Consider the following 12,859-nt stretch of genomic DNA (forward strand, 5'->3'; position numbering starts at 1 on the left):
TTTCGATATTATCAGATACAAGTATAGCTAGGATATGGGAAACAGCCCGTCAAAGTCTAATAACACCAATTTCTCAGTACCGAATTCGTCAACGAGCCAACAAAACTTAACGCCCAGTGATGACCTTAATGCCAATGAACCAATTGACCCTGATGATAGTAGGTCTCTACCTACTATCCATAGCAATGAACATTCGACTACGAAAAACATAGATATATCAATGAAAGCGACGACTATAACCAATAGATTAAGAGATGGCAAGGGAGCGCCAAAGAAGTTTTCTCCGCCTATGGAGAACACCACTGCTTCTGCAGACTCTGATATGACCATGGTGCACCAGAGTCCGCCTTTAGCGAGAAAGGGCGGGAAATCGAGCTTTGATTTCGATGTAGATATTTCTACTGCCAAGGCATTTGCGTCGACAAATGTGGTTAGTTATAGTGGCAGCGACAGCAGCTATAGTAGCACCGATAGCACTGCTAGTAGCAATCATACTCTTTTCTCGCCGTCGCCGTCTACCACCACTACCAGCACCAATGCCCATAACATCACTTCATCCTTCGGCAGTGATGCGGCTGCTGGCCCTTTCGGGTACTTGAAACCGACTGCGAGATCGCCTCAAAGCAATCTTCGCAAGCAGATTATGCACAAGGGCGTCGAGAACAACTCCTTGGTGAAGACGGGGGCGTCTATTCCAAACTTCAGGGATCCTAAGAAGAGGGTGTTTCTGAAGAGACACTCACACGACGCTTCTTCCAATGAAGGGTTGGATATCGATGATGCAATTGAGAAGTTGTTGAAGATCGGTGAAACTAGGTATTACAAATCAAGAGATTTTCCCTTCAGCTCATGGGAAATTCAGTTGATCTGTTATCACGCTAGGGAAATCTTTCTCAACCAGCCCTCTCTGTTGAGATTACAAGCTCCTATCAAGGTGGTGGGCGATATCCATGGCCAATTTTCAGACCTTTTGCGAATATTGAAACTAAGCGGTGTTCCAGCAGAGACAAACTATTTGTTTCTAGGTGACTACGTTGATCGTGGTAAACAATCACTAGAGACCATTCTGCTGTTGTTCTGCTACAAGATCAAATATAGGGACAATTTTTTCATGTTGAGAGGTAACCATGAATCCGCTAACGTTACCAAGATGTATGGTTTCTTTGATGAGTGTAAGAGAAGAACGTCTTCGAAGACGTGGAAAATGTTTATTGATGTTTTCAACACCTTACCATTTGCTGCAATTATCCAAGACAGAATCTTCTGCGTGCATGGTGGTATCTCTCCAGAGTTGAGATCCTTGAGACAGATCGAAAATATCGTTAGGCCAACAGACATCCCTGACGAAGGCCTCATAACAGATATCCTGTGGAGTGATCCAGATTCCACTGTCAGTGATTGGTCCCTCAATGACAGGGGTGTGTCATACACCTTTGGTAAGAAGAACGTAATTGATTTTTGCACTCAATTCAAGTTCGACCTTGTGATCAGAGGACATATGGTCGTCGAAGATGGCTACGAGTTCTTTGCCAAGAAAAAATTTGTGACAATCTTCTCGGCGCCCAATTACTGTGGCGAGTTCAATAACTGGGGTGCTGTTATGAGTGTTACCACAGGATTGATGTGCAGTTTTGAACTTCTGAAGCCTCATACCGCTGACAACCTCAATGGCGGAAAGAAGAAAACCTCGTCATCCACCTATGCAAAATCGAAGACGAAAGCCATAAATCGTTGACTTGGCAAGCTTCCCAATTTTGGTTTATCATTTTCTGCTTCATTGTTTCGGTTCCTTCCGCTTTTTCTATCTAGTACATTTCATACTTTTTATAACCTATCCTGCATGTTTATGGGCAATTCTTCAACACATTTACAATCACTCAATGGCATTCCTCAGTTACTCTCTTGTAGGCAGCCGATGGTGGAAAGGACGTGGTTGTGCAAAAAGAACTCCGATGCGGGGAGTCGAACCCCGGTCTCCACGGTGAAAGCGTGATGTGATAGCCGTTACACTACATCGGATGGGAAATGTACAAAAATTTAGAGCCTTCTCTGGATCCAATCCGGCTCCTGTTGTCATACGCTCTTTTAGACATCTCAGAAACGGACCTTATATCTTGATCAGCACATCATAACACGATGCTCAAACAGCGACAATTATTTCTCCTTGTTTTCTTCCGGTTGATTATCTACGCTGCTAAAACAAACTCAAGAAAAAGCCAAAACTGAAATGTCAAACTTCAGTAATAAACATAAAAATTAATTCTCAATAAGTATTGACAAGAAAACAACATAGGCCAAGACAAACTATTCAATTAAAGTGAACCAAATAAAGGATCTCAGGGCGTTTTCTAGGTCACGTCGCAATAGTAAAGTCGTCTGGGCGATATTCCACGTGACCAATATTTATGGTTACCCGACGTTGCACCTGCTTTGTGGAACTCATAGTATAAGATACGTAGAATGGTAGTCAGTACGTCACATCAACCGTAATAGCGGTCGAGGAGTCCTGTCCCGTTTCTGGATCGAAATGTCGTTGGCAGAGTTCGACGAAATCAAGTATGATCACTCTACAAAAAGGTTGGATACTCCCTCTAGTTATTTGTTGAAAAAAGCTAGGAAAAATCCGAATGGATTGGATGAGTTACGGCAATCGATGAAATCTGCGACCATTTACGTGGGCAATCTATCGTTTTACACTTCTGAGGAACAAATATATGAACTTTTCAGTAAATGTGGTACAATCAAGCGAATTGTGATGGGTTTAGATCGTTTCAAATTTACGCCTTGTGGATTTTGTTTTATCATTTACAATAAACCAGAAGAGGCATTGAATGCTGTGAAATATCTCAGTGACACCAAGCTTGATGATAGGAACATCACGATTGACATAGATCCCGGGTTCGAGGATGGCAGACAATTCGGTCGTGGCAAGAGCGGAGGACAAGTGAGTGACGAGCTGAGGTTTGAGTACGATGCCTCAAGGGGAGGATTTGCTGTGCCATTTGCAGAGCGTGTAGGCAGTGGCAGTAGCAATGGCGGCAGTGGCTACGGTGGCCATAGACACTCCAGGCATCACGGACACTTTGGTGGGCGCAGAGGAAGAAATGACTACGTCCGACCACCAGATGCCATGGGTTCTTTTAGACCACCTGAGCAACAAGACGAGCAGGATGATGATAATTACGTTCCTCAGTGACTCATAAAGCTTCATAAGAGTTATTCGTCAACATATGTAAAATAGTCTCTAAAAATGCGGACTCCTCCTTGTGGCGTCGCTAGCTAACTTGCCCGGGAAGCTTTTTTCAGCTCCTCTAGTCGATCAATCAGTTTCTTGCGTCTTGTCAGAGGCGCCTGAGCAAATCTCTTTGCCAACTCGTCTTCCTCATTCGATGACGATGTGGCCGCTCTCACGGCATCCTCTGTGACTCGTTCCGTGCTCTCGCTAGAATTTCGATTCCTGTTGGCCAACTCGTAGTAGTCACAGAAGATCTTTCTCCTTCGTACGTTGATGAACCAGTTCGATAACTGGATCTTGGTTAGTCCTGTTTTTATTAGAAGTTCCCGCTTCTCCTGTGGTGTTGGATATGGATTTCGTAAATGGTCTAATAGCCATGTATTCAGAATTTGAACCGTTTCCTTGGGTAAATTCGATCTCCTACCATTGTGACCAGCACTGCCACCACTTCCAGATGGATTGCTGCCATCGTTTGAATTCGGATGGCTACTGCTAACTCTATCTTCGGCCTTTCGTTGGCTAAATGTCGGGGCGTAACTTTGCCAACTGTGGTCCCGCATCACGGGCAAATGTTGCTGCTGGTGCTGCTGCGGCTGCAGGCATTGCGTGCTACTGCTATGAGCTAATCGATCTTCCTGATATTCGCCAAGCCCTCTGACTGGTACCGCTGGCACTGGTAGAGGATTTCGCTCAGCCGTAGAAGGGGTATCTATCGAATTCAGCAGGATGCGAATAGATGGCAGCCTTACCTGTTGATTATCTGGAGTAATGTTTGACATATTTTCGGATTTTGGTCTATGATCCTTCTCTATAATACCTTTTGAATGGGATGACTGTTGAATATATGGCAGGACAACGTGATGATAAGCAGCGACGTACTATATCATCAACTGGATAAACTAGAGCCGAGTCAAGTACTTATCTTCTTGCCTACCAGCAAGATTGGAATGGACTATGGAACAGTATGAAACTGCACAAGAAATATAGGTGAAGTCAAGACCGATTTGATCCCTTGACAGTATGACGTTTAACTGCCCACTTTAATAGACGTAGATAGATTGAGTCGACTTGAATGGTTTCCATGAGGGGAAAAGAGCAGATTAAAAGAAATCTTCGCACGCTCAAGGTTTCGCGTACAAACCGCCGCAGCTCGCGAATAAGTTTGACAGCTTTTTTTTTTTCTGTTTTGTTCCTAGCTTCTGATCGCCAATTTTCTGCCTTAGTGCCTATCGCTGTGACAGAAGCATGAAGGAAGAAACGGTGCGACGAGCAAAGGGTACATGTGAACGATAGCTGCGGGTCTTGGTGGCCACATTTGAATGCAAGCCCTCAAAGTGGCTAATGTCATGGGAAGAGTCATCACATTAATGGGCTTATTCCAGAGAATGTTGGCTAAGTGAATGGTTTTTCCGGATTATCTTCGTTTTCCGCGAATCCGCGTGCCGGGGATAATACTGCGCTCTTTTCTCAGAGCCAAAGGGATTGATAGCTTTTGGTGCATGCTGCACTAAAAATTCGTTGTTGGACGTTCTATGCGAGTACGGGGAAGGTTTGGCCGTAGTGATTGGTGGTGAGGTTTCACGGTTGTTGATGACAAATTAGTCTTGTATTTCCGCCAGAGCGGTTTTAAGAAGGAAGATCCGAAGCTCAAGCCTAGAGCTAGCTGCCGCTGTCTGAAGTCCAATATTTGGGTGGTTCTATACTGTCGCCATGATGATAAGCAGGAGGGTCGTCTATAAATGAAAGATCTGTTGGCGTTGTGTCTTTATTGTACGGTGGTAAGGATAAATTATTCGCCATATCTTGGTCCACCAGAAGGACGGGCATCTTGAGGCTGAGACAAGCCGTTTGTCGTGTGGATGATTCGCCATCGTCCGACCCAGGGTTCTCATCATCGGCGAGCTTTATTTTGATCACAATGGTGTGACAAATCTTCAACCTAGCTCTGCCCTGGAACTTCGTATTCATCTCGCAGTAGAAGGGTTTCAGCCAATTTTTGCAACGGAATTTCTTATCGTTAGGCGGTATTTTCAAGTTATCCACTTCATAATATTGAAACGATTCGTTTTGCTTCAGCACTTCCGCATCTGATTCGACATCTATCTGGTACAGTTCAACCTCGTTTCTGCTTGCATAAGTCGTTGGTAGGAGTTCGAGCGTCTTGGAGTTTACACACGGTATCGAGATCGACTGTGCTAGGCAGATAGAGATGTGTTTGATCTTTCCCATGGAATGGCGTTCCTTCATCAAACCGAGGCTAACGCCGAACGGCACGTCCATCTCCATTAGCCTTGAGTTCAACATCACATTATAAGTTAGTTGGTACTTATCCCAGTACCCTTGCAATGAAACAGATTCGTGCTTCAAATTCATGTCAGCCGAGGACAAAATCCTCTTCACGTTTACTTCATCAGTTAATAGTACAGTATCAAATGTCGGCGGATTCGAATTTAGGGACTTTGCCACGCGTAAGACACTCTCCACCCTGTAGAAGGTTTTCCCAAAATACGACAAAGTACTTGCCGGGAAGTCAATCAAATGGAACGAGAAAGGAAATTCGTAGGTACCGAAGGAAAAATATCGACTCCCATCGCTCGACAGTAGATCCACCTCGATATCCTTGTAAGGTAGCATGTGAGCATTCTCGTGTGGCTCATCCTTGCACAGCTTGACCGTTCTCTTACCAGCGCAATTCTCTTTCTTGTCTGGATCAACCATGCAGACGTACTGGTGAATAAAGCACTTCAACTTTACACGATGCGATTCAATGTAAATTGCATTCTTCGTGTTCGTTACGACCATTCTGATTTTGCCGCTGATGGTGACACCAAAATCGCTTTGCAAACTCCCTCTTCGATCAGGAACCAGAGCAATGGACGGATCGGCAAATATCGGTGATGATCTAGATGGTGACAAATGATTCTCACCTCGAATACACAAATCCGCCAAATAAACATCTTTGCTCATCGGATCAATACAAAGCTCAATCAAGAATCCATGGTCTTTATTCAAGCTTTTGGTATTGTAAGGGTTTGTACCAATCTCCAAGGGATTGTAAAAGAACTCAAACTGCCCTGAATCGTTCCTGATTGTCGTGCCGCCATGCTTCAAATTTCTCAATCGAATCAACTTTTTTGGTTTTCCTGACGGGCAATCGGCATCTACCGTGTCTGCCGATATGGAATTCGATCCTATGCTGCCAATCGAGGATCCCGAGAACCTTCTCCATCTGCATGTCTTGACCCCAGAACTCGCCGACGATTGCGATGATCCCGTGCCGCTTCCAATAGACAGAGATCTGATGGTCCTTCCGCAAAATTTGATACTATCCACCATCTCACAACCACCTCTGCAGAATCCTACGTATCTATACGACTTTTACATAACCAACTCCTGTACTCTTTGATTTAACCTTTAAAGATGCTTGGCAAGGGTCCATCTCGATCGAATGCCTGTCACGAAAGGCTGAGTCCGTTTTTGTGTCACAAAACCACAAAAACCAAAAAAATTTAGGGGTGGCCTTAAGGAATAAGCCCTAATTTCAAATCAACACAAGCCCTAATGATACGTACACAATGATATAGTTTCTCAATATGGATTTCTTTTTTCTTACTTCCCCCCCTTTGTTTGTTGACCAGATTAGAGCTAGTTTAACTACATAACATACTAAAGACAGGGAACACTTACTCGATTAAAAGCGGACTAAGGATTGTATTATACTTTGTTGGCTGTGCCGGATATATTGTTTGCTTCACTTGGTTAAATTAATGCAGAAGGGCTTTAAAGCATAGTTCAAGATAACAAAAAAATATTGAAGACAAAGTAATCTAGAATGGCATTCAACACTCCTCCTTCGCAATCTGAATATATCAGTATTAATAATTTCAATCAATTTCCCGTGGATTTGCGAGAGCCGCAGCAACAGCAACTACCAGCGAGCCCCCCACCGTTCAATTCTCCATTAGTCTATGACAATAACGGTCCTTCTTCGTCTGGAAGCAGTAGTGGCAGTAGTTTGGATTTTGACACATTGAAATACAAGAATGACATTTCCAAATCATTCGAGGATGATTTGTTCTACTGTCCAAGATCTTTACTGTCCGAACAGGAGCAGTTGAACTGTGAAAAAGTGGATCTATACATGGCAAAACAGCTGAGAGAATATCAGCTGGCTCTGCAACAGCATTCTCTGCATTCATCATCGCCAAATTCAAGCCTCGCCAGGCCCAAATTCAATCCGTATACGTCTCAAAGTTTTAGCCCCGCTCCCAGTAATGGCGCGATCAGGTGAGCGGAGGAACTATTTTAATTACTTCCAGGTTTGGGGATGTACGTGTTATCTGTGAGGGGAACAGAGATAACATTGGGTTCGGTGAAGGTCTTTTCTATGTTGTATATTTTATTTTATCCATTTGAATTTTGATAACTAGTTGTATTATTTTAACCACTATCATATTAACAAGCAACGGTCACGCGGTAAAGAGAAAGATGAAGACCCACAAGGCTGCTTTACCTGGCATACTACAGGGCTTGTGGTGAGAATGATGTCGAGAACGCGGTTTAGATGAGCCAGTCGGACCCAATTGACAGTGGCCATTGCAGTTGTTAGTCTTTTGATTCATCACTAAGACGTGTAGAGTGACTCGGTTCTTCATAGTAAAGGATCAACTTGCTGGTCTTGCTGGATCGATAGGCTTTGAATTCGTCATTCAAGGACGGTGGTAGCTGAACTACGCGTGTTGTACCCGTTCAATTTACCATTGGGATGACTACTGAACAGCAGAGGTTACAGACAAAACGCGCTTTGTCTTTAGAAGATCTGGTTAATCATGATGAGAGTGATGGAAAACGGCGTGCCACGGAGCCTGAAGCTCAGCAAGCAGAAGAATTTAATGACTCTGACGACTCCAATTCTTCAAGACTGGGTCCCCTAATGGATGACGAAACGGATACCGATGATGAAGTGGGAGAAAATGGAGGAGTGAATTTCAACACTGAGATGACATTTGATTATGATAAGCAGGATAGAGATTCTCCAAAGAAAAAAAATGACTCAATGGCAGCGAAGAGGAAAGAGGCCGAGGCCAATGAAGGAGCGAAAGCCTCTTTGAAGGATCAAAAGGAAGCCTCACCCGAGCCTAAACATGCAGCGTCGTCTGTCAACACCATCTTCGACGAGAAAGCATCTTTACAGTCCAAGAAGAATAACTTAAGAAAAGATCTGCGGATTCTTAATGAGATTGCTGCGACTTCCAAGCCAAACAAATACAAGAATGTACCAATATGGGCGCAGAAATGGAAACCGACTATCAAGGCATTGCAGAACATAGACAAAAAAGACTTCAAAATAGATAACTCGTTTCTGAACATTATACCGGATGATGACTTGACCAAGTCGGTTCAGGATTGGGTCTACGCTACGATTTACTCCATATCTCCAGATTTGCGGCCTTTGATCGAGATGGAAATGAAATTTGGTGTCATAATGGACCGAAAGACTCCTGACCGTATAAATCCACCCGTCTCCTCTCAGGCAGTTTACACCGAGTTGGACGCTCATATGACTCCCAACATCGAGCAGCCAGTTTTTGAAGAATTGAAGAAATACCTGCGCGGTATTAGCGAGGTGAATGAGAATTCGGGCAAGTTCAGCATCATCGAGTCCCAGACAAGAGACTCGCTATACAGGGTGGGAGTCGCGACTCAGAGGCCGCGTTTCCTGAGAATGAGTACCGACATGAATACCGGAAGAGTGGCTCAGTTCATAGAAAAAAGGAAAATTGCGCACTTGTTGCTCTTTTCACCGAAAGACAGCTATGATGTTAAGGTTTCCATCAACCTGGAAATTCCAGTTCCTGAGACTGAGCCGCCAGAAAAATACAAGGATCAAACTCCTATGAGTGAAAGACTTAAGCAACGTGTAAGTTTCATCCACAACGATTCTTGCACCAGGATAGACGTGACGAAAGTGAGCAATCAATCAAACGGGAGGAATAGTGCTCCCGAGGTAACTCATGAAATAGAACTGGAAATTAACACGCCCGCACTGCTTAGTGCCTTTGACGATATCGCGACAGATAGTAAAGTCTACGCATCTGTGATAAGAACTTTCCTAAACAACGGAACGCTTATAAGGAGGAGGCTAACTTCTCTGTCGTATGACTTATTCGAAGGTCAAAAGAAGGGCATGTAAAAATGCGGCAGCTGGAAAGAATTGATGCGGGTTGTACTAATACAAAAAAATCTATTTAGTGCCACGAGGCACTCTCTAGTCTATCCCTGTAGATGCCAAGAACATATGCCATTCTTATAACCACCAGGTCCTTTGCCATATTGATGCTATCTCTGGCGAGATCCATCTTGGAACCGCCAACCTCATGCCACGAGATCGATACTTCCGCGATCGGTATTGATTTCCGGATAGCGAGCATTAGAATCTCCACATCAAAAATCCAGCCCTCGGTGTGTAGGTAGGGGAAGATTTCGACGATCGCCTGTTTGTTGAATAACTTAAAACCACACTGTGTATCTTTAATTGACCTTATCCCAAACACAAATACCAGAGTATGCAACCCATACATTAGCAGATTCCTAATAAATGATCTCTTAACGACAGCATCGGTATTCACCATATGAGCTCGCGATCCAATCGCGACCGCAGCCTTGTTTGATGATGTTGATGTCTGTTCCAGTCGTTGTAAAGCCTCCAGTAGGTTTTCGACATCGCTAAAATTACTAGCACCATCCGCGTCAGCGAAAAGACCATACGAACCGCGAATATGCAATAAACCCTGTCTAACAGCGCCGCCCTTGCCTCTATTCTTCTTTAGTTTAATTACTCTCAATTGGTCCGCATCTAGCTTGAAGTTTCGGTGAGACAATTCTAAGCAGTAGTCTGCCGTTCCATCTGAAGAACCGTCATCCACAATAATTATTTCCCATCTGCCTGGCATCGACTTCTTCAAGTATTTAATGGCTTCAGTCAACATTACCAATATTCTACTCGTCTCATTATAACTAGGAACAACAACTGATAGCAGAACATTATCATTTTCCTCAACCGGCTCGTCAGTAACTTTAGGAAGTAATTTCTTCAATACCAAACCCTGCTTGTCAGCTGTTTGATACTGCAGCTCCTCTGGAAAAGGTGGTCTAGGCGTGTGAGACAGCAATTTAATGACGGTATACACAGAAGCGACAGCGACAACCACAATGGAGACCAGTAGAGTTCTCAATTCAACATCTTGCAAGCGTACACCAGCTGATTTCGAGGCCATTGAAGTTTATTTAGCCAGCTAACTTGTCTAAGATAATTCGATCCACTTCATTGACACTAACCATTTAAACCTGACGCCCAGCTTGACAGCTTTCAATTTGGCTACGTGTTGAGCCTCGAGGATTGGCGTTTATCACGTGTGGTACGTTGGTAAATGCTATTAAATAATGACGAGAAATGCTATAAAATGGGCAAGCTGGCGATGAGTATCTATCAGGCCTAGGACTTTGTATTATCGTTGGAATAATTCTCATACTGGGTTGCAGGCGTAGAGTCAGCATCGTTGTTGACGTTTGGCCGAGACCGTATGAATGATGAGAAAAGATCGTGTCCGTCGTCGGTGCTGGGAAGTTCATCTTGATAATTGAACGCTGTTGCGGGAGAAGAAGGCATCACTCTTTGTCTTTTTACATTGGCATTTATTCCATCTTCATCATCTCCGCAGTCGTCGCGGCCATCGAATTCATTAACCGAAGGCGGCGAAGAAGGTGTGGCGGCCGCTTTAGATAGACTATCCTTGTTTCCTGGGGCTCCGAGTTCCTGACACGAAGAGGATAGCTGGATTACTATTGGTGGCTCTTCATCGCGTGCATCAGCAAACTGGTTGTTCAGACCATTCTTGGAGTTGGGCTCTGCTTTCATCTGATGGCTAAGCAGGGGGAGTCTGCGAAGCTGTTCGTGGCACGAGACCAGTCGGGTTGTCGAGCGTTCGTTCAGTTCCATCAAAGGCATCGATAAAGTGTCTATGGGAGATGTTCTATCGATATCACTTGTTAGTTTAGCTTGCTCTTCATCATCTGCATTTTCTATCGAAATGGTGTTACAGGTATTTGGATCTTTTGGCGTGGTACCGGAAGGCTTCGTCCCCTGCTCGGGCAGCACGTTAAGATTCAAGGAGGGCGAGTTGAATGGATTGAAGTCACCGAACCATTCTAGATCGCTTCTTGTGTTAATGTCGGCGAAGGGCAGCAAATCGAGGTCGAAGCCTTCGTTAACATTATGCAGTGGTGGTTGATTTTCTTTGTTTTCTTCAGTAGGAGTTAAATCTTTCCCCTTCTCGTCGGACTGAGCGGTCAGCAGGTCATTAATAATGGAATCGTCCTCATCAGCCGCCACGGAAACATTCTCGTCACAAACTGAGCCAGACCGCTGTCGTTTCTTGGGGTTCTCCTTTGGAGTTGACTCTTTCGTCTCAGTGGGGGAGACCGGAATGCTTGCCATGGTATTAAACCTGCGGGCCTTGGCCGCTAGTGGTTTCCTAGCGGCTTGCTGGGCCCTAGACTGCGGTTGATCGTTCGATTTCTTCTTGTTGAGCATGAAATCGAATCTTTTGCTCACCGAATCGTCGACTTTGAATCTCTGTATAGTGTTGTCTTGCTGCAGAGCGTTTACCTGATATGCGAGGGGCTGTTGGCTGCTTTGCTGATTTGCGTCTGTCTTTCTATCGGCCAAGTAAATCTTGTGGGCGATCGAGTTTGCAGGAAATGCTGTGTTGGGTGCCTGCTTGGGGTTCCAGATCGGCAAGGATTGCGTCCTCTCAGCTTTCTGAGCAGGTGTCTGATTCATCTGACGTTTTATCACGGTGTTCTTTACAGCTCGTATCTTGCCTGGACGAGCGGCATTGTTTGATTTTGTATGCGACGCTGTGCCACTCGGCCTCCTGCACTCTTTCTGAGTCATCACCCTGATGAACCTCAGTTTCACTTCCAGTGTGTTCGACGATCCGTAATCCTGCGTGTTCTTGGCCGCCATGTTGCTGTATGATCTTTTTAAAAGTGCTGCAAAGTTGGAACAAACTCTTCCCGTCACTAGAAAAGACTCGTCTTCGTCATACTCCTCGCTTTGGCCCATTTCTTCTCCCAGCTGTTCTCGAAGCTTGAGCCGTATCTGAGAGAGCAGCCCGAGACTTACCAACGGCTCATCAACCTCGCATATATCCCTATAGTACACGTTATAGTCATGACCGCTTTTCGCCACGTTATGATTCAGAAGCTCTGGCGAGTTCAAATATATCTCTTGGAGCACGGGCGACAGGTCAACCGCCCCAACCGTGAAGCTTGCCGAATCATTTTCGTTACACGACGACGGATGCGGTATGCTGACCACCATCACCCGCTGCGGCTTCTTAGAACGGGCTAAATAAGTACCGCTCGTCCCATCGTCCAAGGTATACAGAATTTTCAAGTTCATATGAGACGCCTCTGTCATAGCTGCTTCCATTCACAAACAGACCCCTTCCTATAACCCACTCTGAAGGCCTAGCTTCACTCCAAAGCACGATTCCAACTCCAAAAGCGAACTTGAACGATTAGCGGATAGTCCAATACCGTCGACGTGAAGTACCGACC

The 12,859-nt window shown here is 44.7% G+C and overlaps 8 protein-coding genes and 1 non-coding gene across 9 annotated transcripts; 4 read left to right on the forward strand and 5 right to left on the reverse strand.

Annotated features, from left to right (window-relative positions):
* Nucleotides 1-34: 34 nt before the first annotated feature.
* On the forward strand, nt 35-1,735 carry PPQ1 (protein-serine/threonine phosphatase; the record flags this gene model as incomplete). Its single annotated transcript, XM_037283645.1, has 1 exon — nt 35-1,735. The coding sequence occupies one exon, from the start codon at nt 35-37 to the stop codon at nt 1,733-1,735; it is 1,701 nt and encodes a 566-aa protein (XP_037139541.1).
* Nucleotides 1,736-1,947: 212 nt separating this feature from the next.
* Nucleotides 1,948-2,019, reverse strand: HG536_0Dtrna5E. Its single transcript has one exon. It is a non-coding gene; the product is annotated as a tRNA-Glu (tRNA).
* Nucleotides 2,020-2,527: 508 nt separating this feature from the next.
* On the forward strand, nt 2,528-3,196 carry CBC2 (nuclear cap-binding protein subunit CBC2; the record flags this gene model as incomplete). Its single annotated transcript, XM_037283646.1, has 1 exon — nt 2,528-3,196. The coding sequence occupies one exon, from the start codon at nt 2,528-2,530 to the stop codon at nt 3,194-3,196; it is 669 nt and encodes a 222-aa protein (XP_037139542.1).
* Nucleotides 3,197-3,279: 83 nt separating this feature from the next.
* CUP9 (Cup9p) lies at nt 3,280-4,014 on the reverse strand (the record flags this gene model as incomplete). The annotated part of the gene is made up of 1 exon (XM_037283647.1): nt 3,280-4,014. One exon carries the CDS (start codon nt 4,012-4,014, stop codon nt 3,280-3,282), a length of 735 nt encoding a protein of 244 aa, XP_037139543.1.
* Nucleotides 4,015-4,894: 880 nt separating this feature from the next.
* On the reverse strand, nt 4,895-6,571 carry SPO23 (Spo23p; the record flags this gene model as incomplete). Its single annotated transcript, XM_037283648.1, has 1 exon — nt 4,895-6,571. One exon carries the CDS (start codon nt 6,569-6,571, stop codon nt 4,895-4,897), a length of 1,677 nt encoding a protein of 558 aa, XP_037139544.1.
* A 496-nt stretch (nt 6,572-7,067) lies between these two features.
* HG536_0D03930 (uncharacterized protein) lies at nt 7,068-7,526 on the forward strand (the record flags this gene model as incomplete). Its single annotated transcript, XM_037283649.1, has 1 exon — nt 7,068-7,526. One exon carries the CDS (start codon nt 7,068-7,070, stop codon nt 7,524-7,526), a length of 459 nt encoding a protein of 152 aa, XP_037139545.1.
* Nucleotides 7,527-8,000: 474 nt separating this feature from the next.
* CET1 (polynucleotide 5'-phosphatase) lies at nt 8,001-9,428 on the forward strand (the record flags this gene model as incomplete). The annotated part of the gene is made up of 1 exon (XM_037283650.1): nt 8,001-9,428. One exon carries the CDS (start codon nt 8,001-8,003, stop codon nt 9,426-9,428), a length of 1,428 nt encoding a protein of 475 aa, XP_037139546.1.
* Nucleotides 9,429-9,483: 55 nt separating this feature from the next.
* ALG5 (dolichyl-phosphate beta-glucosyltransferase) lies at nt 9,484-10,512 on the reverse strand (the record flags this gene model as incomplete). Its single annotated transcript, XM_037283651.1, has 1 exon — nt 9,484-10,512. The coding sequence occupies one exon, from the start codon at nt 10,510-10,512 to the stop codon at nt 9,484-9,486; it is 1,029 nt and encodes a 342-aa protein (XP_037139547.1).
* Nucleotides 10,513-10,730: 218 nt separating this feature from the next.
* SPT21 (Spt21p) lies at nt 10,731-12,731 on the reverse strand (the record flags this gene model as incomplete). Its single annotated transcript, XM_037283652.1, has 1 exon — nt 10,731-12,731. One exon carries the CDS (start codon nt 12,729-12,731, stop codon nt 10,731-10,733), a length of 2,001 nt encoding a protein of 666 aa, XP_037139548.1.
* Nucleotides 12,732-12,859: the final 128 nt, after the last annotated feature.

Source organism: Torulaspora globosa, chromosome 4 (assembly GCF_014133895.1).
Source record: "Torulaspora globosa chromosome 4, complete sequence".
Classification (NCBI taxonomy): Eukaryota; Fungi; Ascomycota; class Saccharomycetes; order Saccharomycetales; family Saccharomycetaceae; genus Torulaspora; species Torulaspora globosa.